This window comes from Corvus hawaiiensis, chromosome 10 (genome assembly GCF_020740725.1).
Source record: "Corvus hawaiiensis isolate bCorHaw1 chromosome 10, bCorHaw1.pri.cur, whole genome shotgun sequence".
Taxonomy (NCBI): domain Eukaryota; kingdom Metazoa; phylum Chordata; class Aves; order Passeriformes; family Corvidae; genus Corvus; species Corvus hawaiiensis.
Genome location: NC_063222.1, coordinates 21,733,297 through 21,755,406, shown reverse-complemented (window position 1 = coordinate 21,755,406; position 22,110 = coordinate 21,733,297). Strand labels below are relative to the sequence as shown.

General features: G+C 44.9%; 1 protein-coding gene across 3 annotated transcripts; it reads right to left on the bottom strand.

Moving 5' to 3' along the window:
- Positions 1–6,096: 6,096 nt before the first annotated feature.
- On the bottom strand, positions 6,097–21,991 carry ZMAT3 (zinc finger matrin-type 3). 3 transcript variants are annotated; one of them, XM_048314044.1, is made up of 6 exons: positions 21,814–21,991; positions 16,191–16,516; positions 14,577–14,696; positions 12,662–12,828; positions 12,450–12,550; positions 6,097–11,452 (listed from the first exon to the last, which is right to left on the bottom strand). In XM_048314044.1, exons 2-6 carry the CDS (start codon positions 16,458–16,460, stop codon positions 11,241–11,243), a joined length of 870 nt encoding a protein of 289 aa, XP_048170001.1. In that variant the 5' UTR covers positions 16,461–16,516; positions 21,814–21,991; the 3' UTR covers positions 6,097–11,240. The 3 variants fall into 3 exon arrangements, with proteins under 3 accessions (XP_048170001.1, XP_048170002.1, XP_048170003.1); XM_048314045.1 differs by lacking the exon at positions 21,814–21,991 and adding an exon at positions 20,271–20,348; XM_048314046.1 differs by lacking the exon at positions 21,814–21,991 and adding an exon at positions 20,055–20,164.
- Positions 21,992–22,110: the final 119 nt, after the last annotated feature.

The window sequence follows — 22,110 nt, the reverse complement described above, 5'->3', positions numbered from 1 at the left end:
TCAAGTACATGACTGCATTTACATAAACGTTCAGGGCAGTCGGATTTGCCACTTATGTATTAGACCTTGAATATTATTTTATTGCCTTGAAATAGGAATTAATCCAGCCATCCCACACTTGCTCTTTCCCCAGAGAGACAGGTAAGATTCCACTGGCAGAAAAATGTAATGATTTCACCAAGGTCTCATAAAAAAAAAAAAAAAAAAAAAAAAAAGCAGTGGATCAAATAGGTGAAGGTGGAGCAAACAGCTGTTCCCTGTTCTACGCTCTATAGGAAAGCTGGGCATGAGGATGCTGATTAAAACTGTCCTTTTCTTGTGCAGGTGGAAATCTTTTCCAGGTAATAGAGCCTGCATGGACTTAGGGCATCTAGCCTTGTATATGTGCCCTAAATGAACAACATTGGTCCCCAAAATACTGCATTTCATGGCCAGTTTAACTTCATAGCAAGAACCCCCAGTGCAGTTGGTGATTTAGGTTTAGAAAGGTAACAACAGAAAGATACAAAAAAGGGGAGAGAAGCCAGGTGGCTGCACTCCTCCCCAGCTTGGCTCTGGGCTGGCACAGCCCTGGCATCTCAGAGTCCCTGTTTCGTTTTTCCTTCCATGGGTTCTCCATCCACACCACTTAACTTTCCACATTTCCCTGTCAGCAATACACTTCCATGCTTTGAGGGTGTAAAACTCTGTGGAAAGAGCCTCAAAGAACACAAAGCAGATGAAGAGCTAACACTCATTTAGCCCTTCAACGGTTTAATTTCTGCAAGGTGACAATTTGCTTTGGTCATACAGCAAGTCTGTGGAAGCAAAATGCTGAAGACAGGATTTTTTCACAATGCTGTAGGTGGAACCAGCTGTATTGGGTTAAATGCAGCACTTCCAACATAGATAAGTCGTTTCTAATAAACAGAAATTGGAAAAGCCTCCAGCATCGAAACAATATTAAAGATTGAATCCTTCTGGGAAGGACATGTGATATTTGTCTGGCAAAATTGCTGCCAGCCATGCAACACTATAATTGTGGAACATTAAGTTTTATCCCAAATGCCAAGCATTAAGTGATGCTCCTGCATGATGTGACACAGCTTCACTTCCTTCTGGAGGAAATCTAGATCAACTTCAGCGGCACCTGCTGAGCACAGGGTGACCTCAACCAGTCTCCAGAAAGACACCCAAATATTTTCAGTCTGACTGTGGCACTGCAGCATTGAGATGATGGGTTTCTGTATGGAACATGTAGCTTGAGACTGGAACCAGTAATGTACCCTGGCAGCAGCAGGGAACTGTAGTCCTTAATTTTGGTGTAGGCAGTTCAGGCAACTCCAACTCTCTGCAGGGAATTGCCCTGGAGAGTTCTAGCCAGGCTCAAAGGCTACAACTGCACCCACTGCAGTTGCACAGCCACATGCTGATGACCGTCCTTGTAGGATTAAATTCTGTGAAAGACTAACTCACTTGGGGGTTTAAGTCTTGTTTTCAAAGACAACTTGCAACCAAATATACAAAAACGCTACAGCAATTTAAAACATCCACTGGGGTTGATGAAAACACCCAAGCAGATTAAGGTGCCAAATGTTTTTAAATATTGCTCATTACCTACGCTGGTCTTGTGTCCCAGGGTTGGCAGGATCACCCAGGGGAACTTCAGATTTTCTTTTTGTTTCTATTCTTGTTTCTTCCACTGATTATTACTTTCCTTCTGGGATGCGTACATAATATTCTCTTTTAAATATGACAGCCTGTGATCTAGACCCAAGGTGTATCTTTGGGTCCTGATATTTTAGGGACTCCTGCGCTGATTTGGAAGACCTGTGCTGTATTCACTGTGGGAATATTATGTTGTATGCCAATGACAATAAATACTGGCTGGCATTTTCCAGCCTCAAAGCTCTCATGAACCATTGCAGGGAGCTTGGCTGCTCATCCATTTACCACACAGTTCGTTAAGTGGGCAGCCTAACAGTGGCAGTACCACAGCTTCATTTTCTCCTAAACAGCTTTAGGACAGCATTTCTTAAATCAAGACAAAGCCTTTGAAGTCAGTGAGCGGAGAAGGCAGCGCTGGCTTTGTTGCAGCAATCAGAAATACAAGTTGAAAGCATGTATGCTAATTGCCAAGACTGCTGCCATATAATTAGCATATACAGTCTGTACCCAAATTAAGAAGAACTCCCTTGAAAGCTTATTATGCCCAAATATATCCCCAGTATGTCTATACATATAGCTGTGCTCTGCCCCACCTTTGCGTTTCTCAGCAGCTCTGAGGAGCTGTGTGAAGATCAATGCTAACCTAGCTTAACAAGGTGCCTGCAGAAATCTGTCCCATGTGTTAGACACTGGGCAATGCATGAAAAGACTCCAGGCTGATGTACCTGACTGTCAAGAAACCTGTTAGGAGGAGAGATGCTTCTCCCTGCACCCACCCTGACCTCCAGTGCATCTCTTCGTGTTCTGCTCACACGCAGCCTTTGATGCTTCAAGGGTCCAGGTATGTGGCTACATCTTATGTTTTAATAATGGTTGTCATGTCTTCTGTGCTGACACCAGGCTAACAACAGCCCACCCCAACGACAAGGGCTTTACTCAGCCTGCTGCCTTTGGCCTTAGTGGCAAGAGAGGGCAGGGGAAGGAGCAGCCTACTTGGCTCTGCAGAATGATCCCGAGCCTCCTGCACCTGCCTCTTGTCTGCAGCTGCAGATCAGCCTCGAGGAAATGCTAATTCAAATGGTCAGCAGTGCAGCTTGGATTTTATCAGACTATTTCAAGGGTATAATTCCAAATAAGGCACTTGGGACTGCGGGATTGGCAAAAGACAGATTGGAACTACCCACTGTCACCTCCCGTTCCTACCTCCTCACTTTTGTGTGCCTAGGATCACCACAACCTTGAAAATCTCACTTTTATTTATACTCTTCTTCTGTTAACACTTTTCTTCATACTTTTCAATAATATCCACCAGAAATTGGGGTTTACATAATAAAAATCTGTGCTTCATGCAAGTAAACGTTAAATCGAGGAGGTGTCCTGTTAACTGCACTTCTGTGACTGTGACAGGTAAATCAAAGACAGACCAGTCAAAAACAGACCCTCAAAGACACAGTCACTAAGAGAAGCCACAATAGGAGGCATGAGAAGCATTCAGCCCTCATGCCTGGGTACCTTGATGCCCACTACAGACCAGCAGAATGCATGGCAGCCCATAACCCCACCTGACATAAATAAATGCAATATCCTGGGGATGAACGGCACCGTTCCTCCGAGTTCAGAGCTGCTAATCCAAACATGCTCCAAGTATCACCAGCTTTTACAAACAGAACCTACTTGTCCAAGACCTCATGTATTGGGTGGTTTGAGCATTTCCTAATTAAGCTGCTGTTGAGATGCTGCAAAGTGTTAGAGGAAGCTGCAGTAAGGAGCTACTGGAAAATGATCTTTAATAATTAATGGCCAATACAAGGAGGAAGAGTCCTTAAAGGGATGTGCAAGCACATACATACATACATACAAGGCAGAACTTGCCCCTGGAGGCTACTGAGACCATGGCCCTGCCTTGCACAGGAGCTGCCACCTTTGCTGAAATAATCCCCACCTACACAGGTTCACACAGGGCAAAAGGAGCTATTGTCATAAATGACATCTCAGCCCCCAAACTCTCCAGTCAGCTGCAATCAGAGATTTTTGGCATCACTATGTTGTTTTTACAAGTTCCTTAATTCTGAACTATTCTTTCCAGGCTCCCCAAAATATCAGGTGTTAATTTATGTGTCACCGGTGCACAGGGATTTGGTCATTTGACTTTCCTTTTTTTTCATACCTATGTTTTTTGTGTTTTTCACGGTATTGGTCATGTTGCATTTAGTTAAGCACATAGTCTGGCTTCTTCAGGTAATTCCTGCACAAAATTCACAGAAACGCCACATGCAGACTATTTTATTTATCATGCAACTGTGTTCACTTCTTTTTAGAACCCTACTCTTTTAGAACCCCGTTCTTTCACTCACAGTATCTTTGTACCTTGATACTGCAAAACAAACCTTAGATTAAAACTTTTTTAACATCTTTATACTGTACTGCAAACACCTGCCACGTTCCCTAGTCTCAGATAATACACTGTGGATAATCTTCCTATCTTTACCCTCATGTGATTCCAGTGACTTTACACAGCTCTGCTCCAGTTTCACACAGGTAGAGAGGTGAAGGAAGCCCAGTGGAATAAAGGCAGTCGAGAGCACGTCATTCCAAGAAGGATAGGCCAATGAATCCTTGATACTATCTATAACAGCAGCTCATTACTATTCCAAAACAGAGAAGCAGCCTTCAATCCAAATGCTTTAGGAGAACTACAAGTAGGAATAAAGAGAATTTATGAGAAGGGGATGTAAATAAATACAGAAGAGCCTCCAAACCTGTGCTTTGCAAACCTGCATCCTTTACAATCCTCCTAAAAGCTGTTGTTTTTCCACATCTCCAGTAATGTTTAATGGCAGAAGCAATATTGGAAAATCTCTCTGCCAGGATTCATTATTTTTAAACCACATGCTGAAGTCCTAATGCTTTATAAGGCCACTACGTGAACAATGAAAATCCAACTATTATTAATCAAATTGGTTTTAAAATCCAGTCATTTTCATCATTCTGGGATCAGGGAGGCTGGATGGAGATGAGGCAGGGACAGCAGCTTGGTATTTAAAACCCTTGAGTTCAATCTTCCTTTTTAGCCATAGAGTTTTTAGACAATTCACTTTTTTTCCCCCCAAATTTTACTTCCTCAGTTGTAAAATGTTGCAGGCCACTTATGTGAAATCCTTAGACACCAGGGTAATTGAAGAAGCAGACGGAAGGCTATTTATGCTTTCAAATTATACATTTAGTCTTTGATTTTCATCTCTTTTTTATCGTACTTTATTTACTGAGTAATTCAGCAAATGCCTGTGACTCTCAATTAGGTTGCCCAGGTATCTGCATGTCACTATGGTTTTTGACTGCACCAAATTGCTATAGAATTGGTAGAAAATACAATTACTACATGTAAGTATTAAAAAGGCAGCAATTTAACACCTGATAATGGGGACAAGCTGCTTTGTAGGGGTTTGGTTTCCAGGATGACCAAACATAACACAGCCTGGATGAACATAAACAGTGAAGGGCTGAGGTGAGATTTAACATTAAACTGCACTTACAAGTTTTTATGACTCTATTTACTCTAAGTGAGAACACATAAAGCCTCCAGCATCTCATTGTTAGCACAGAAGAAGTCACCTAAGCACTGAGGCAGCTCTTATCCCAAATGGTAAATCAGGATAATTCCACCAGTGTCAGTGTTCTCTGTAAGGGTCCAATGCCTTGATAAGAGAGGACAGGGGATTGCAGGGACACATCTCTGTTCACAGCTGCTTTTACACCCAGAGCTGTGCCCCAACAACAGTCACACCCCCAAATGGCTTTGGTGTGTCCCCAGGACACTGCCCTTGAGGTCAACAGCTCACTGCACCAACAGCATGGCTGCAGCACCACAGAAGGGCTGTGCTTTGCTCTTACTTGAGCTGAACTCAAAAAACCCAGATTTCCTCTGCTTCCAAGGCCACACTCAGAATGTCCTTTCTGCTTGGAAAGTCACTTACGCTGCTTTAGCATATGCTCTTCTGGAGCCCTCAAGTAACAAAAGGGGGAAACAGCACTCTGGTTAAAAAAAAAGTGTAAATGTAAGGACCTGGCTCAGCTTGTCCCACCTTTTCACAGTCAGAGTTGAAAGTCAGCCTGTGGTTCAGCCTGGGGCTGTTGCAGAGCTTGTGATGTCCACTCAAGGGGAAAGCACAGACAGAAACTGAGCCTTTTGTGTCCCTCCTGGCTCCTGTCCTGCCAGACACTGAGCACTCCCAACCCCTCCTGAAGCCAAGACAGCTCTCAGCTGGCTTTCAGTAATAGCTGGAAGTACACTGACCCTCCTCCAGAGTAACAAATTCTGAGTTATACTCCTTTATCGGTGTGTGAAAACATGTTCATGTAGTCGCAATCAGTGCTGGGCTAAAATCAACTCAGTCATGCCCAGTCCAGCCATGAGCAGTAGCAATACCAAACACTAGGGCTGTACAATGGTAAGAGCAAGATGGTTTATTATATCATGAAGAAGGAAAAAAAAAAATTCATTTTCATCAAGTATTCCCTCACAGGGGTCAGTACAATATAAAGGAAATAAGGAAAAATGTACAAAACAACCTGACAAGAAGGCTCTAGATGAAACATGTTCAAAGCACTTGCAAATGATGTTGCTGGATAGATGCAGAAGGAAATTAAATCAAGTAATTTTTCCCCTACAAAACACGGACTGAAAAACTGATTTTATTTTCAAAAATTCAATTCTGTCTTTATCTGCAGATATTTCAGGTAAGACAACACAATTTTAGCTGTGATACATTTTTTAAAGGATAGATTCCCAGAACTACTATTTATTTCAAAGTGGATTTTATTTTCCCTTCCAACTTTATGCAGGTGGCAAAGCCCAGATCAAAATAAAAGAAGCTTAGCCATTAACTTCAAAGAAACCAGGTCCATACTTCTCCATTTTCTTTTATCCTTTGGCAACCATGGCATTTGTTTTTCCATAATCAGCAACAGATCTCCATCTCATCCAGAGCATCCTTGTATATGTGGTTGTAAAATTTAAAAAAAAAAAAAAAAATCACAAAACCAAAACCCCATATAAAACATCAGCAGTGAGAAATTCCTAAAGGTTTTCAAGGCTTGCTCCTAACTCAACTCAACTCAACGTACTTCAAACTATTTTAGCTGGAGCAAGAGCAAATCCTTACAGAACCAGACACACGGCCCTCAAAAAGCAAAACCGTAAGAGTGTTGTAATCCAGATGGAGGAGTAAAAAACAAACTTTAGCAATGTACCTTGCCTGGCCCCAGACAACACAGTACCTTTGCCTTGGGTATTTCATTTACTCCTGACCCTGGCAAGATTCCCATTGGTTACAGTGAGAGCATCACTTAAGTAATGCAGCAAAAGGACACCATGCATTAGTAAGCTAAAATATGAATCCATGCTTATGGCAATAGCTTTCCCTTCTAATGCCCTATAATGGGCATCTAGGAAAGGAAGTAAGCAGCTTTACAGAAAAAAAATCTGCGTTTTGTTACACTGATGACCATCCTAAGCAACTCCACAGAAGTTTTCAGAGTTCCTTTCAGTGTGCATGAAGAAAGAAAAAGTCAAAAATAGACCAATGTTAGGCAAGATTATAACAGATTTACTCATTAGTGCAGAATGCAAAACAACAGCTAATTCTTAATACAAACAAAATAGTATCACTTTCATACTCCTCACAAATTCATGGATGCCACATGGTTTACTTCCTTGCCTTAAAAGAAATGTTTAAATGAAGCATGAACTTTGTGTCTAAAAATAACATCCCGAGTTAGCAAAGGAGTCATTGGAGGAAAAAGAAATTGGAAGTGGACATTTAATAACAAGTTGCAAGGAAATCCCCATTTTGTTTAGCATGAAAAGAAACAAAGAGTGTTTGGGTTGGATTTGGTTGGGGGGTTTTCAGGTTTTGTGGTTGGGTGTTTTGCATCAAGGGAAAGAAAACAACAGCTATGTGGGAGGAAAACATTTTCACAAATATAATAAATAACTGTTCTGATCCAAAAGCAAAGTGCAATGTAGAATTTTTCCACTTAAACAAAAACAACCTACAGCATAATGCCTTAAATATTAACAAATCAATTAGTGGTCAGCACAGTAAAATAAATATGAACATATTGATTTACATTTTGTTTCTAGCAGCAAAGGTCATTAACCTACTGGCCAATGTGACAGCTTCACAGAAGTCCTGTTTCTTGGGTTTGGTACTTGGTTTAACATGAGAAAAAGATTAATTGGGTCTGGAAACTGGCACTTCAGCTGTACAGTGTTCTCCCCAGCCCACCTATGTCAAAAGGGTTTGCCCAGGATGTGTTTTCAGTATTTTTTGAACAGTGATTTGGAGAACACCTTTCACAAAAAGAAATAAAATCAGGATCCACTCAGTATCTAATGCTGACAAGTATGAGTTTGGATTGTCCTGAACCCTAAGGATAATGGGGAGGTTGGGTGTTTTCTCTTTGCAGTCAGCAACTTCCTGTGCTGAAGGGGAAGTGGAAGGATCACAAGCCATTAAGCAATGCTGAAGAGGGAGAGGAAAGCCTTGGTCGCTTGTAGAAAGGGCCACAACAGAGCACTGGGGCAAAGTGAGTCTCAGCTGCTTCTTCCAGCAAGACATCCTTCCTCCCATGGAGGAAACCTGTCCTATCTCGTCACCTGAGTCCCACTGTCTACTGTACACCTGCTCTACAAGCCACCACTCTGAAATCACCAGCATGACCACATTCACTTGTACTCCCTTGAACAGAACAAAGCAGATTCAGGCCTCTCTGTTCAGGGCAGACTGAAGCCACCACTCCAAACCAGACTCAGCCCCAAGCAGAGAGGAGTCTGCAAGGACAGCCCCCTGCACATCCCTCACACACCCTTTCAAAAGCACCAGCACACGGCTGTGCTGTCGCACATCTACACAGCTGGAGCAAACCAGGGTTTGACACCTCCAGCAGCCACTGGAAACGCCAAATGAGGAGGAGATGGCTGGGCTGGAAGCAGGAGCAGCAACCAAAGCTAAGTGGTGAACAGCTGATTTTTGGGACACATGAAAACAAGCAAAAACGCCTCCTCAACCCTAGCAATAAGCCAGACAGCACCAGTACCTACAGCTCCTCCAGCTCATATTTCACAAAGTGTTGCTTTTCTGCTGCTAATTGCAGCCTGTGGGAAATACCACGCTTTAATTTACAGCCAGAGGGATGCTTAACCATAATGCAGGGATCACTGTGCTGAAGCACGCTGTGGTAAGGCTCATCTAACTGCCTCCGTCCCTCTGGACAGTGGTGTCAGACTGGCAAACCAAAGGACAGGACACAAAGAGAAAACCAGAGCCCTTCTGTCAATGCAAACAATGAGGGGGAAAGGCTGATGAGAGATTTTGGAAAGGTAAATGTTCTTCAAGGCTACACAGAGGGTGAGGCAGGGGCAGGAAAGCACAGAAGAAACAGACTTAGGAAGCTGTCAGAAGCATTCAGTGAGTGCTCTACAACATGAGCACCTGTTCTACCTTCTCACGTGCCCCAGGGCACAAACCCCATTTAACTGAGTTTTGCACAAAGGAGGGGAGGGAATCCCATTCATGAGGACACCCATTGCTCTGCCTCTATCTGCAGGGCAAGGATCAGCATGGAATGATCTAGGGAGTTTTCAACTACTTTGTAAGCGCTCACCTTGCCCAGATTTAGGAAGGCTGCATTCAGGTTGTATGACTCCCTGATGCTCACTCAGGTAGCTGAAGAAAATAATACCCAGTTTCTGAGGAGCAGCCAAGTGCAACAAACCTTTTGAAGGAGGACTAGAAAGATGAATAAAGACTATCTGGATTCTTTTTTTTTGTTAGTTTACTCAGTCTTCATTTTTTAAGGCAAGCAGAAAGTCCTTCTGGAATGCAAGAGGCAGGATCAGAATGGCAATAAAAGGAGGTGGGAGAGCTACCTTCAACACCATGCACTAGGTACAATTTATCCCTGGTCAAATCCTACTAAAACTAATGGAGCTGCATCTAATTCCAGCTGCCTGAAGAGGGGTGAGAGATGAGCCATGGTGCTTCCTTGACCCTCTCTCTACACCTGCCACTGAAGACAGTGAAGCTACACCAGTGCACAGCTCCAGCAGCAGTAGGGGATCAGGTCCAACAAAAGCCACCTAAGGGCTGCACTTGCCACTGGAGACCATGTTTCAATGACACTGTAAACTGGACTCCAATCACAGCTCCTCACATCTATCCAAACAAGCAGAAGAACAAATGCCAGCCCTACTTCTGCTCTTTATCCCCTTCCTACTTTTGCTAAGAAATATCAGAACAAACACACACACCTTTTGAGTTTGTCTACAATTAAAAAGTTGCTTAACAAGTTTCTTGAATACTTCCATGTGGCCAAAAAGCTGTTACTCAAACAACCATCACCCCTAACATTTAAATCCTACATAACTTTGGATTTTTTGATGGTCCCTAGAACAGTCAAGTTCACATCAAGGAATGGAATTAAAACCCATCCTGAGATGGAAAAAGAAAGAGAAGGGAAAAGTCATCCAATATTGGTAGCTCTAGTTCAAAGGAGCATTTCATCTTTGCTCTATAAACACCCATTAGGCTTTGCCCAGGGAATGGCATGGCAGTGGGACACACCAATATCTGCTACCACAGTCCAGGCAGACCTGTTCTTCCAAGCAAGGGCTGCAGCCCAGAGACCAACGCTTGCTCTCTTCTACATCAATATGCAAGGAAATTACAGCTGACAGCTCCTTCCATCTATTCTCAACCTGACTCAGTCTAAGGCATAATCAGAGCACAGCACATCTCACCTGAGCAGGTTTGCTTTCCAGTTCATTTCATTAAGCCACTGAGATCCCCAGAGACTCTCTTCAGGGAGATGAGCTACACCCATGGTACATTAAGGTGTCCAGGCAACAATATCAAGAGCAGAACAGTATTTCTGAATGGGGCTAATCAGCTGAAATCCATGTCAGATGTTCAGAATGGAATCTGCACTGCAGAGGAAGCAGTAAGAGGCAAGACCCTCCAAGGAGGAGGTGTATGCACAGCCTTTCTACACGGATGTGGGAAGAACCTACCCTGGACTGTAATGGGGGCCAGAAGCAGCAAAGTGTGGACAAGTACACCACCTAATTCACACATTCACAGGCCCTACTCCTGCCCCTCTTTTACAAGCTGCCCAGAGATTCAGTCTGCTGTAGGGAGGCATTCTGGAGCACTGCTCTGTGGTGTGCTAAGAGGGGAGTGGGCTTTGCACATGGTCCACCCATGTGGTAGAACCACAGAAGTTCCCAGCACTTCTTGGGCTTTGCATATTCATGCAGAAGGCTGGGGAGAAGACACAGTTTCTCCCCACCACTCAACACAATGAAGAGCCTTAGATAATTAGCAAACAAACACCAAAAACACTTCATGTCCTGCACAGCGTCATCCTGCCGACTATGACAGAAAAAAAATCTAACCATACCAGTAAGTTTGCAGGTGTTACATGTACAGCTCGAGAGCATACTCCTACCCAATGGAGCACAAAGCAGGGCATGTGGCAAACAGCAGGCGAGAGACAAGCTGCTCTAGTTGCAAACTACTACCGAGGGTGGCGCGTCATTGGACATAGCCCAGGTTCTCCATCTCGCTCCGGTACCGCTGCTCGGACACTTTGCTCTTGTGCTGTTTGCTCTCCAGGTGCTGCCTGAACTCCATCTCCTCGCTGGCGCCCGCGTTGCACATGGAGCAGTAGAACTGGCCGCTGGGCGTCACACACATGGCCAGGTCACGGGGGATCCTCTGGCGTGAGCGGGGGTTGAAGTAGGGACCTGGGGAGTCAACACAAAAGCCTGGTTTATCTGGAAGAAATCAAAGCTTCAGGCAGCTCAGTGACAATGCCTAAGTCCAATGAACGACTGAAAAGCAGACAAAGATTTGCTTCTTTATCTGCTTATAGTCAACCCTTATTCTCCCCACAACTGCTCTGCTGATTTCCAGATTTACAGAGGTGCAGCACACAGGGCAGCACTTGGAATTTTATAAAGTAGTAGAGTGGGCTTAGTGACCCAGTCTTATTGAAAATCCAGAGTTTAATCATTTAAGTAATGAATCAATTCTTTTTTTTTTCTTAACAATCTAATTCCAGAATTAGAACGGTCTTTTGATTAGAATAAGCTGCCTCAGTTTAAAACTCACAAGATGATATATAATAGAACTTCAGAAGATTTATCTTTTCCACATGACAGTGATCAGAATGACATGATTAAACCAAGCTTCACCAGGAATCAGGGTTTCAGCTAATGTGTGCTTGTAAAACAACTTAAAATGAAAAAGAGAAATAGATGCCTGGCTGTAGACTGCAATACACTCTTTAAATCATAGTAAAGAGGCAAAGTTAGTGTCTAACACCTGAGGAAGGACTCTATGCTAGGAACAGATGGTCTTAGAGGGAGGCTAACATGCTCTCTCATTCTGGTCATGAGAATGCAAGTACAGGTTGATGTGCCACAGTAGGAGTCAAAGCACCTGGCCACCTGCCAAGAAAATAAAGCAGGAAAATTGTCACCACTTAGGGCAGCCTTAGAGACAGGCAGATGGTAAATTAAGTTACAAACTGAGAAAAAGAACTAACAAGCAGGCTGACAAAACAAAGCAACTTTAGCAGCTGAGAAAAAAACCATGCAGACATGAAGGATCAGCAGAGCTTGGACCAGCTCCTTTCACAACCTGACTCTGATAAAATAGACCTCAGAAACAGAAGAAAAACAAGTCTGTTTATTATTAATTACTATTCCAAGTACAGAACAGATGCAAGCTCCAAGTTACCTGTGTTGTTCTGAACCGTATACGTGTTTCTTCTGTTCTGCATCATCTTATATTCATTCCCTTCTTTCCTTGCCCTTCGTTTGCCCAGTTCTGACGCATCCCTGCAGATTAAACAAATATGAACAGCTGCAATTCAGAGTTTTCTGACAAAAGGACTGCCAGAGACACTGCCACACGCTTTCAGCCTGAGCATGAGGTTGAACAATACCTACGAGAATGAGTTATTCTGTGCCTCTGCAAGACGCAGCCGCTTGGCGTGATTTTTCCCTTGGTAGTGAGCCTGTGCCACAGCCGGAGAACTAAATGAGGCATCACAAAGCTTGCAGTAATCATTCTCTGTAGCCAAGATCACTCGGCCACCTGGTTTACTGGATCCCATCTAGCAGCAAAGGGAGAGACAGCATGTGAAACACAGGAAGGTTATATCGCTGAAGTATTTCAGTCACAGCGACTGAGACCAGTGTCATCCTCATCAGACAGCAGGAGAGCTGGAATTAAAGTGCATGGATTAGGACACTCTCAAGTTCTCCCCAAACTGTTCCTACAAGAACTTCATTTTTCCTGCCTCAGCCTCCAGGAGAGCCTGCAAGTTCCTGGTCTGAGGTGGAGAGAAAAGCAATCTGAACAAACAGCTCTGCAATAGCCACAGAGGCTTGTTTACATCACAGCAATGATTTACTCCTCCTGACTGCTGGGAGCTGATGAAGAGTGACTTTCACACTGATGAAGACCCACTGAAAGGTAGAGGTGCTTCTCTCTCCTATTTACAGTCCACCTAATCTCTCCACAGTACCCTGTCTTTACACAGCTCCCTGACCACAGCAAGAAGAAAAAAAAAGCCAGCAGTGAAACTGCCAAATCTCTGATCCTTAACCTTCAGGTAGGAGGACACCTGGATGCAGACTTCAAAGGAAGGAGCCACTCTCACATGAGTAGCTCCTGCTATATGAAGGACACCTTGTCTGTGGAATCAGACCACATACAGTGACCCAGGCAGGAATCATGCCTCCTCAACATCCAGGGAACAGTGTTTTGTAAACAGTGCAGCACCAGTGATTCATGCAGCCATGTCACTGCAGCACTTGACATGCCGACTTCCTTTCACATCTCCTTTGATACTGCTCAGACTTAAGAGACACTCGTACACAATTCTGACTTTTAGCTTACAACATGAACCCTCACATGGCCCCAGAGTGGTATTTTTATTGCCGTGGGCCGTTTCTCCATTAAAAACCACACCATCAGATACCCCAGCAGGTACAGCAGCCACGTCCCAGTGCCCCGGGCTGGACCCCACCCCATCCCAGTTCACATCCCTGAGCTGCAAAGCCAGTTCACACAGGGCCGAGTCTCCCTCTGGCGGCTCCGGCAGCCCCTGGAAACATTTGCCACTCTGCAAATTCTCTCTGCTTCCCTACAGACAACACAGGCTTATGTTGTGGGAACTGACAGGCACAGCTTCAATCCCCGTGGCCCAGCTGTGCTTCCCTGAACAGTCACAGGCAAAAGCCAGGTTAGCTGTCACATCCCATGACAAACCCAAGGGATGAATTCTGGAAGGAGAAAGCAAAAACCATCTCTTTTGCCTCTAACATGCCCAAAACAGAATTAATCTGGATCACTGAGGGAACAATCCATTCACTCTGCACACAGGAATGAGCACTTCAAAAGAAGCAACAAAAGAGGAATTAGCTAACAGCCCTGGGCAATGGGTGTAGGAGCACCAAAGCACTTTTTCCATGTAGGCTTCCCTCACACAACAGAGGGATGAGTGTGCAGAGCGGATGCCACACCCTCACATCCAAATCCAGTTTCAGCAATGTTGTTTTATACCTGCCCTTAAACAGATATAATCAGCAGCACATCGGACTTACCTAGGAATCAAAGTATTTGCCAGGCAGAAATAGAACATTTGAAGTCCAATATTGTGCTGCAAGGGCAGATCAATATCTGCATCTTCAAAGGAAAGCAAACAGCTCACAACAGGCCATTTCCACCGTCCTGTGCCATCACAAGGAAAATTCTTTCCCAACTCCTGTGGTAATCCTCAAAGCCTGAGATCTGGTTATTCTTACTGGGGGTTAGGTGACAAGAAAGCATGATCTCAGTCCCCTTCCCATGCCTTACCTGAGTTGGAAGGGAGACAACCTGAGGTGGGGCAGGCTCAACAGAATTACTCATCCTGGCAGGTGCCGGACAGCTGTTGGCAGCATAGTAATTCCGCAGTTTCTTACTGTGGTTTTTACCCTGCAAAGATAACCCAGATTAATCACTGCCCTAATAACAGGATCTTACTCTGAAAGACAAAGGATCCAGAGACTGAAATGTGAAAATGCCCATGAAGGTGGCAGCTCAGGTAAAGGAGCTGTCACTCAGAAAATAACACCTCTGAATTTAAGAGATGCAGGCATTCCTCCCTTTCTCCCAAATGCTCATTACTTAGAATGACTGGGCATAATCTTCAGCTGATTTTCTCAATAAGGTTACAGTTAGTTTCTCAATCTGTTGGCCATTTCACTTAAAACCAGTATTTTGTATTTTAAGCTTATCAACTGCTTTGCTGTTTCTTGATAAGCCTGAGCACACACACACAGATTTAATGAGACTGCAAGCTTAAGTTAAAACATGTGATTGAACATAAAAACCCACTTCATATTTTATTTTCTCTTAAAAAACCTATACCACAATTCTTTCTGGTGTTCTGAAAACCTCATAGAGCAATATGAGACTATGTATATGCATTGTGGATGCAAGTTATGTACAAATTCACTTTCTGTCCCCTCATGGCAGAAATTCTGCAGCACTAACATGTTAAAAATGTAACACCAATTCAACCTACCCCTTCACTAGCAGGATACCACTTTTTCAGGGCCAACAGCAATTCTGAAATCTGGGTCTGGTGTCCTGAGGATATGGACATCCACCCTTTTGCATTCACTGGTGGAGAAAGTCACTCTCTCCAATACTCAAGCACTAGGCAGAGAGGGTGTAGGAAAATGGGGTAATGCAAGACTGACGTGTTCTGTCTCTCAGCAAGAAGCACATGCAGAGAGTCCCTACGCAATTTCAGACAAGTCAACAAGATCAGCTCAAACAAAATTAACTTGATCTGAGCAAACCCAGCTGATGAGAGAGTTTGCATAAAAGGCCCCACCAGATCAGTGGTGTGCATAGTGTCAGAAAGGAGACCCTGATAAACACATGGCAGCAGCCCCTGTCCTAATGGCACAGCTGGATCCAGCAGGAAACATCTATCAAGGCCTCACAAAATCATGTCTGGAATCAGGTCAGTTTTCCTGAACTAGTGTAGATGTGAAATACAGGTTGTATAAAACAAAGGAAAAAAATCACAAGTGTCTGCTTTTTCACCCATGGCACCACTTCTCTGTCCCTTTGGACAGAGTTTTTGCAAAAAGCTCCAGTAATAACATCTTAAATGAAAGTACTGCAGCATGTCTGGACAACCAGAAAATCCAAGCAGGGTGAAGACATGTCTACAGAGCAGTTCCAGTCCATGAGGTGGTGCAGAGGTAGCTCCAGATGAGCAACTCGAATGCTACTGCTGGTGTGCAGCACCCAAAACCCCCTCGAGAAGCTGAGTTAGTCCTTCTGCATTAGCCCACACTTCCCTCTGTGCTACCACAGCAACGCTGCTGGCAGTGCTCATGCTGGCACGGGAATGTCTCCACAAGCTGCAGATGCAGCAGCCCCAAAAGCTGAGCCTCCTGCTGCTCTCCTTACCTGGTAATGAGCCTGGGCTTGCTGGGCCGAATTCAGAGTGACATTGCAAAGCTTACAGCACAGGGGCTTACATAGTTCCTCCAGCATAGGGTCCTGCTCCACCACCTTGGCAAGTTCCTCTTCTTGTGTGTGATGAAAGGAAGGCCCCAGTCCAAGAGACTTTGGTGGGGACAGTGGTGAGCTGGCTCTTGGCCTTGTAGCCACTGACATAGGAAGGGATGAAGGCTTCTCAGGATGAGGAAGAAGTCCTGCTTGCTGTAGAAGAATCATTGGCCGCAAAGACTGTGGGCATGCTACTGCTGAAGGAGGAGTCTTCTTCTTCAGATCTAGACCAGAAAGACACAAATGCTGAAACAAGCAACAGGAACAGGAACATCAAGGATGCAGGGGCAACTCCTGTAACTCCACTGCCTCTACTTCACGCCTTTTCAAAATGCCATGTGGGATAAAGTCAGTTTGCAACACTTTACCACCCACAGGAACGGCAGCATCCCAGACAACCAGGGCCAGATTACAAGACACTTATATAAGAAGTGGGTGCCCTGGCACCCTCCTGCAGGTGAAGATTCCTAACCACCCACAGCACCTGACAACAGCACACACTCCCCACTGCTCTATGACCATGAGAAGTGGGTACATACAACATGCACAGCACACAAAGCTGTGTCAGTGGGGGGATACGACCTCTATCCACATCCTACTTTGTCCAAGGACAAGCTCACTTTCCAAGACCTAAACAAATATTACAGTGGATTACTGCAATGAACACTTAAAAAGAATCCAAATACTTCAGAGGAGATTTATTGTATATAGGTAGATACAAAATATACAAAGACATCTATCCCTCAAATACTCACGAAGACTTTCCTGAGGAAAAGCTTTTCTCCAGTGAGTCAACGAAAGAGAAAGAGTGGGATGAGCTGGAGCACACCTTATTGTACACAGTCAGCTCCCAAGGGCTCTCTCCCTTTGAATGACCTTGAGCTATTTTTCACATTTCCATTACTAACTACAACCAATGCAACATTTAAAGCTACATCTTCTTCTGCAAAATGGAGAACTTATCTCATATTAACCTTTATTCAATTATTTCTCAGTTAATTCATGTTATTAGAACTAGCCTTACATTTCCAACAAGAGGTTCTGAGAGATTTATTTAATTAAAGTTTATAAATCACATCTACAGCCCAGATGAACATCCCTAGAATAATGCAGAGTAGTCGCATTACGAATTAAGGCACAGCTACTTTTGTTAATGTCTTATTAGCTTCTTATCATAACAAATCCTGTTCAGTGCCACACTGGGATCAAGAGAAGCATTATCTTGGCCTTTGCAGATCATTCCCAGCTAGGGCTGCTTTGGTAGCAACCATGTTTATGCTCTGGGCTTTGTTCATTTGTTTAAGCAAATAATGAGACGCATCTGCATTTTAAAACAACACTTGTGGAAAATTAGGGAAAAGTAAATGAAATGCCACCAAGGAATTTTGTTCCCAAGTTGCTTTTGAAAATAGGGACTTCAAAGGCATTTAGGAACCTGGAGAAGCAGATAGCATTTATCTGTGATAACTTCCGGGATTTTCTATCTGCTAAAATTAGCTGAAGATAAATACCTTCTACACTCAACCTGGAAAATCCCAGTTGATGCCTGCAATTTTAGGTACTGTATTACCTTTGGATCACTCTTCCCAGAGAGATCTATGTTCTATTAGGAAAAATAAAATATAACTAAAAAAAAAAAAAAAGAAAGCCAGCAGGACTAAGCATTCAAGTGACAAAAACATTTCCGAAATGCTTATCTCAAACCCAAACTTACACTAATACAAGACTGGAGGCAGCTCAGTTATTTCTAGTAACTACAGGTAAGAAAAAAATTAAAAATTATTTAAAAAAAAGAACAGCATGGACTGGCTTGGGCACAATGTTTTGAGGCAGTAACAGAGCCACCAGGAGTTTTCATGTTTATAATAGTCCTCCAACACCAAGGCTCTGCAAAATTTCAGAGCTGGAATCCACCACAAAGAAGGAAGAGAACACACAGGAATGGTGCTGCAAATCATCCATCAGCAGTGTAAATTCTGTAGTGTTACCTAACCCCTCTCCTACTTTCAGCACACATGACCCTGGTTAAACAGAACAGAAGACAACTTTTTTATCTTTATTTTCCTCAACTAGGACTCTGCAGACAGTCTAATTAATTTCTGTGGGACTACAGATGGAACAAGTTCACATTCATGTTGCTTAAATACATCATAACACGGGCCTATCAAGGCAGTTTAAATCAACTATGCAAGCAGGTAAGCATGCCAGCTAATTTCAGAGTTTTATTACATGAGTATAATGGGCCTCTTACCTTAAAATGAGAGTAAATTATAGCCAAATACTTCACAGAGCAACATAAAGAGATGTACAGTAAACAGCAATTGAGATTCATCTGCTTAATTTTGCATGAGTGTTTGTTGCATCACATTTTCTTGCAACTGTCACAAATGGGATTTGTCATATACAAGAGGACAGTGCTTACAGGATCTGTATCTACAGGGGAAAAGGTATAATATAATATCCTTAGAAAATCTTTAATGGTAAGGTCATTTAGTGTTTCTTAAAGTAAGCAGTTGTCTGAAGATAAAATTAAGGCTGCATGGGTAATTTCAATAGTAGGACTTCTTGATTTGGCTTATGCAATATATGTAATACTGATCTTCCTCTGACAGTGATCTTTAATCATTGAAATTGCTCAAATTATGTTCATTTCTCTCTTACTGATATTATTTATACGAAAAAAGAAATCACTCTTATTCAGCTTATTTACAGGTCCCTTTAATCCTCCACTGCTGGTTGTTACAGCTACCCTCCCCAGGAGAAGGAAAAAGGACATTTTTAACTCCTCCTTTCCCTTCACATGAGAAGCTGTAAAATCTTCACCCTACGACAAAGCAAAGGAACAAGGCACATCCATCACCAAGGACCCCAAACAGCACAGCCCGAGGCTGGGTAAGAACCTGCAGCTCTCCAGGGTGAGCTGAGGAGCCAGTCTACCTCAAGACAGCACCTCTCAGAGCTCAGCCCTACCTCCTCTGACATCCTAGGATACACTTCCATCCCATGCCAGTCGTCCTTGAGTGGATGAAAGCGGGACAGGCGCACAGCCCTTCTCCCTCCTTTCAGCTGGGGCATCCCAAGGGCAGCACTGAAGGGAGAGACCCAGGCTCCATGCCCCGAGTACCACAGCCTGGTACTGCCCAGGTAACAGGGAGCAACCTCCCCAGCTGATAACAGCACAGTGCTGGGAAAGGAGCTGGTCCAGCCTCAAATCTAGGGATGGCGAAGGCACAGTGTGACTTTCCTTGGTGAAAAGCATAAGCCACAGCAAGAAATCTACGTGTTCTCACCAGAATTGTTTTTTTTAATGCAGCTGAAGCAACTAACAACAGTGATGAAATCTGTAGAAATGATGAACAAGCTGTGAGCTTCACTGCTCTGTCTTCAAGACAGGAAGCGTTTCTTCTCAAGTTCACTTGTCTATCAATACATGGACATCCCTTAATGTAATTGTGCCAGAAAGTTTCCTTTGGCCACGGACTGGGCCTACACCCTTCAACCTGAAAGGCAGGTTATTTTGTAACGCTGCAGGGACTGAAGGCAGCACCTAACAAACACACATCACGCACAGCTCTACCTTAAGGTGCACTGACCCTCCGCTGAACAGGATACACATTTAGCAACTCAGAACCATCCCTTACGTCAGCGCGGGGTATCAGAAACCACGGTGTAAATCCCGACTCCTCGCAGGCATTCCTGCGAAGCTGCTTGCCTTGCAGTCTGGGGGATGGAGAGCAAGGAAAAAAAAGCAAGCCCTGCTACCTTACTGCCTGGGAATCACCGCAACCTCACGGCACCACCGCACCATTCCGGGAAGGCAGAGACCACAGCGGAGAGGCAGGGACAGGCATCCGCATCTCCCGAGAGGCTCGGAATGCGGCGGCGGCACCAGGGCGAGATCCCCAGCACCGCCCCGACCCCGCGGCGGCCCCAGCCCTGCCAGACCCCCACGCACATCCCCGCATACCCCACACCTACCGCGGCCCCGGGGCGAGCGCAGGGCCGGGCCCGGGCTCGAGCTCCCACTCAGCTGCGGGAAGTGACGGCGGCCGGGGGCGGGACGGGGCTGCGCCCGCCGGGCCGGGGCGGGGCCGCCGCCGCTCCGAACAGCCCCGCACGAACGCGCTCCTGGGCATCGCCGGGGAAAACACCCTTGAGGAGTTGCTTCAAATAGTCTACAGTCCTAGCCCGTGGTTCTGCACGAGGCCATTTAGTATTTTTTTTTCTTTTTTTTTTAATATAATTATCTTTTTTTTTTTTCTACAGCAGACGTTACAATGAACCTGATTTGCATATATAAACATCTTCTTATTCATGCTGCTCGTAGCCAAAATGAGTAATGATTTCCCCTCGAGCTATCAAGGCCTCACCCGCGTGGTTGGGCCACCCTGTTTCAAAGCGTATGGAGTTTCTGTTGATTTTTCTCCCCTTTTGTTAGAACAGGAAAAGTGCTGAGAAGTCACTATAGGCTGAAACCATCACCCAGATTTTACAGTAGCCATCAGCCAACCCACTTGGCAATCCATTGGTTAGACACACTGAGTGTTACTAATTTTTGTTAGATCTTAAAAAAACCCCAAACATTAATCAGATTCATAGAATCATAGAACAGTTTGGGTTGGAAGAGACCTTAAAGACCATCTCATTCCAATCCCCCTGCCGTGGGCAGGGACGCCTTCCACTATCCCAGGTTGCTTCAAGCCTGGCCCAACCTGGCCTTGAACAATTCCAGGGATGGGGCAGCCACAGCTTCTCTGAGCAACCTGTGCCAGTGTCTCACCACCCTCACAGTCAAAAATTTCTTCCTAATATCTGATCTAAACCTGCCCTCTGTCAGTTTAAAGCCATTCCCCACTGTCCTATCACTACATGTCCTTGTCAAAAGTCCCTCTCTGTCTCTCTTGTAGGCTCCCTTTGGGAACGATGCTACAGGTCGGAATCACGAGCTGTGGTGATGTGGAGCAGAAGCAGCAAAGGGGCAGCTCACCACCAGAAATGCTCACAGAGACTGCTCTGCCCTGTGTTTGCTGGGTGCGTTCTGCCATGCCCTGCAAGACTGGTGCTCTCACCTATTGCAGTGTCACCTGCAGCATCTCAGCCTGGCCACGGCTGTGAATATGGTCCCATGCTGGACCCTGGGGCTTGGAGAAGTGTTCCAAGGAAGAGAATTCACCAACGCCCTCAATATGTTCACACCTGGCTCCAAAACTTGCTTATGCCATCTCTCCTGATGAAAGGATAAATATCCCTTGACAGTAGAGTGATTTGCCAAAACGCCTTAACAATTAATCACCCGGGTTTCCCCAGTCCCTCCTCCCCATCACCGTCTCAATGCCACCCTCACTCGTTGCATCTTGTTGGCTCTCACCAAGGCACCCCAGCCCGGCGCTCTCACTTCAGACCCTGAAAATCCACACCACTTGGGAGTGAGTATTTACAATGTTATTTTTCTTCGATCTCTAATTTGTACGGCCATTCACTTGGCGGGCCACTCTTTCAACAAAACACCGGACTCACGTACAGCGACTTGATCCCAGTGGCAGCTGGTTGTAAAGAAACCTGGCGATCCAACTGGGAAAAGGGTCAAGACTGGGTCAGACGCGCTGCGATGTGCGCGGAGCGCGGCGCGACCGCGGGCACGAGGGTGTCAATGACTTCACGGCAACAACCGGGGCAGGACGAGCCCGTGATTCCCCAGCACACCCCGCTCCCCGCGCCCGCTCCCCGCCACCGCCGGGCCCGCGCCCGCCTCCCCCCGCCGCGGTTCCCGTTCCGGCGGGCGGTGCCTTCCCCATCCGGGGTCAGCCCCGCTCCCTTC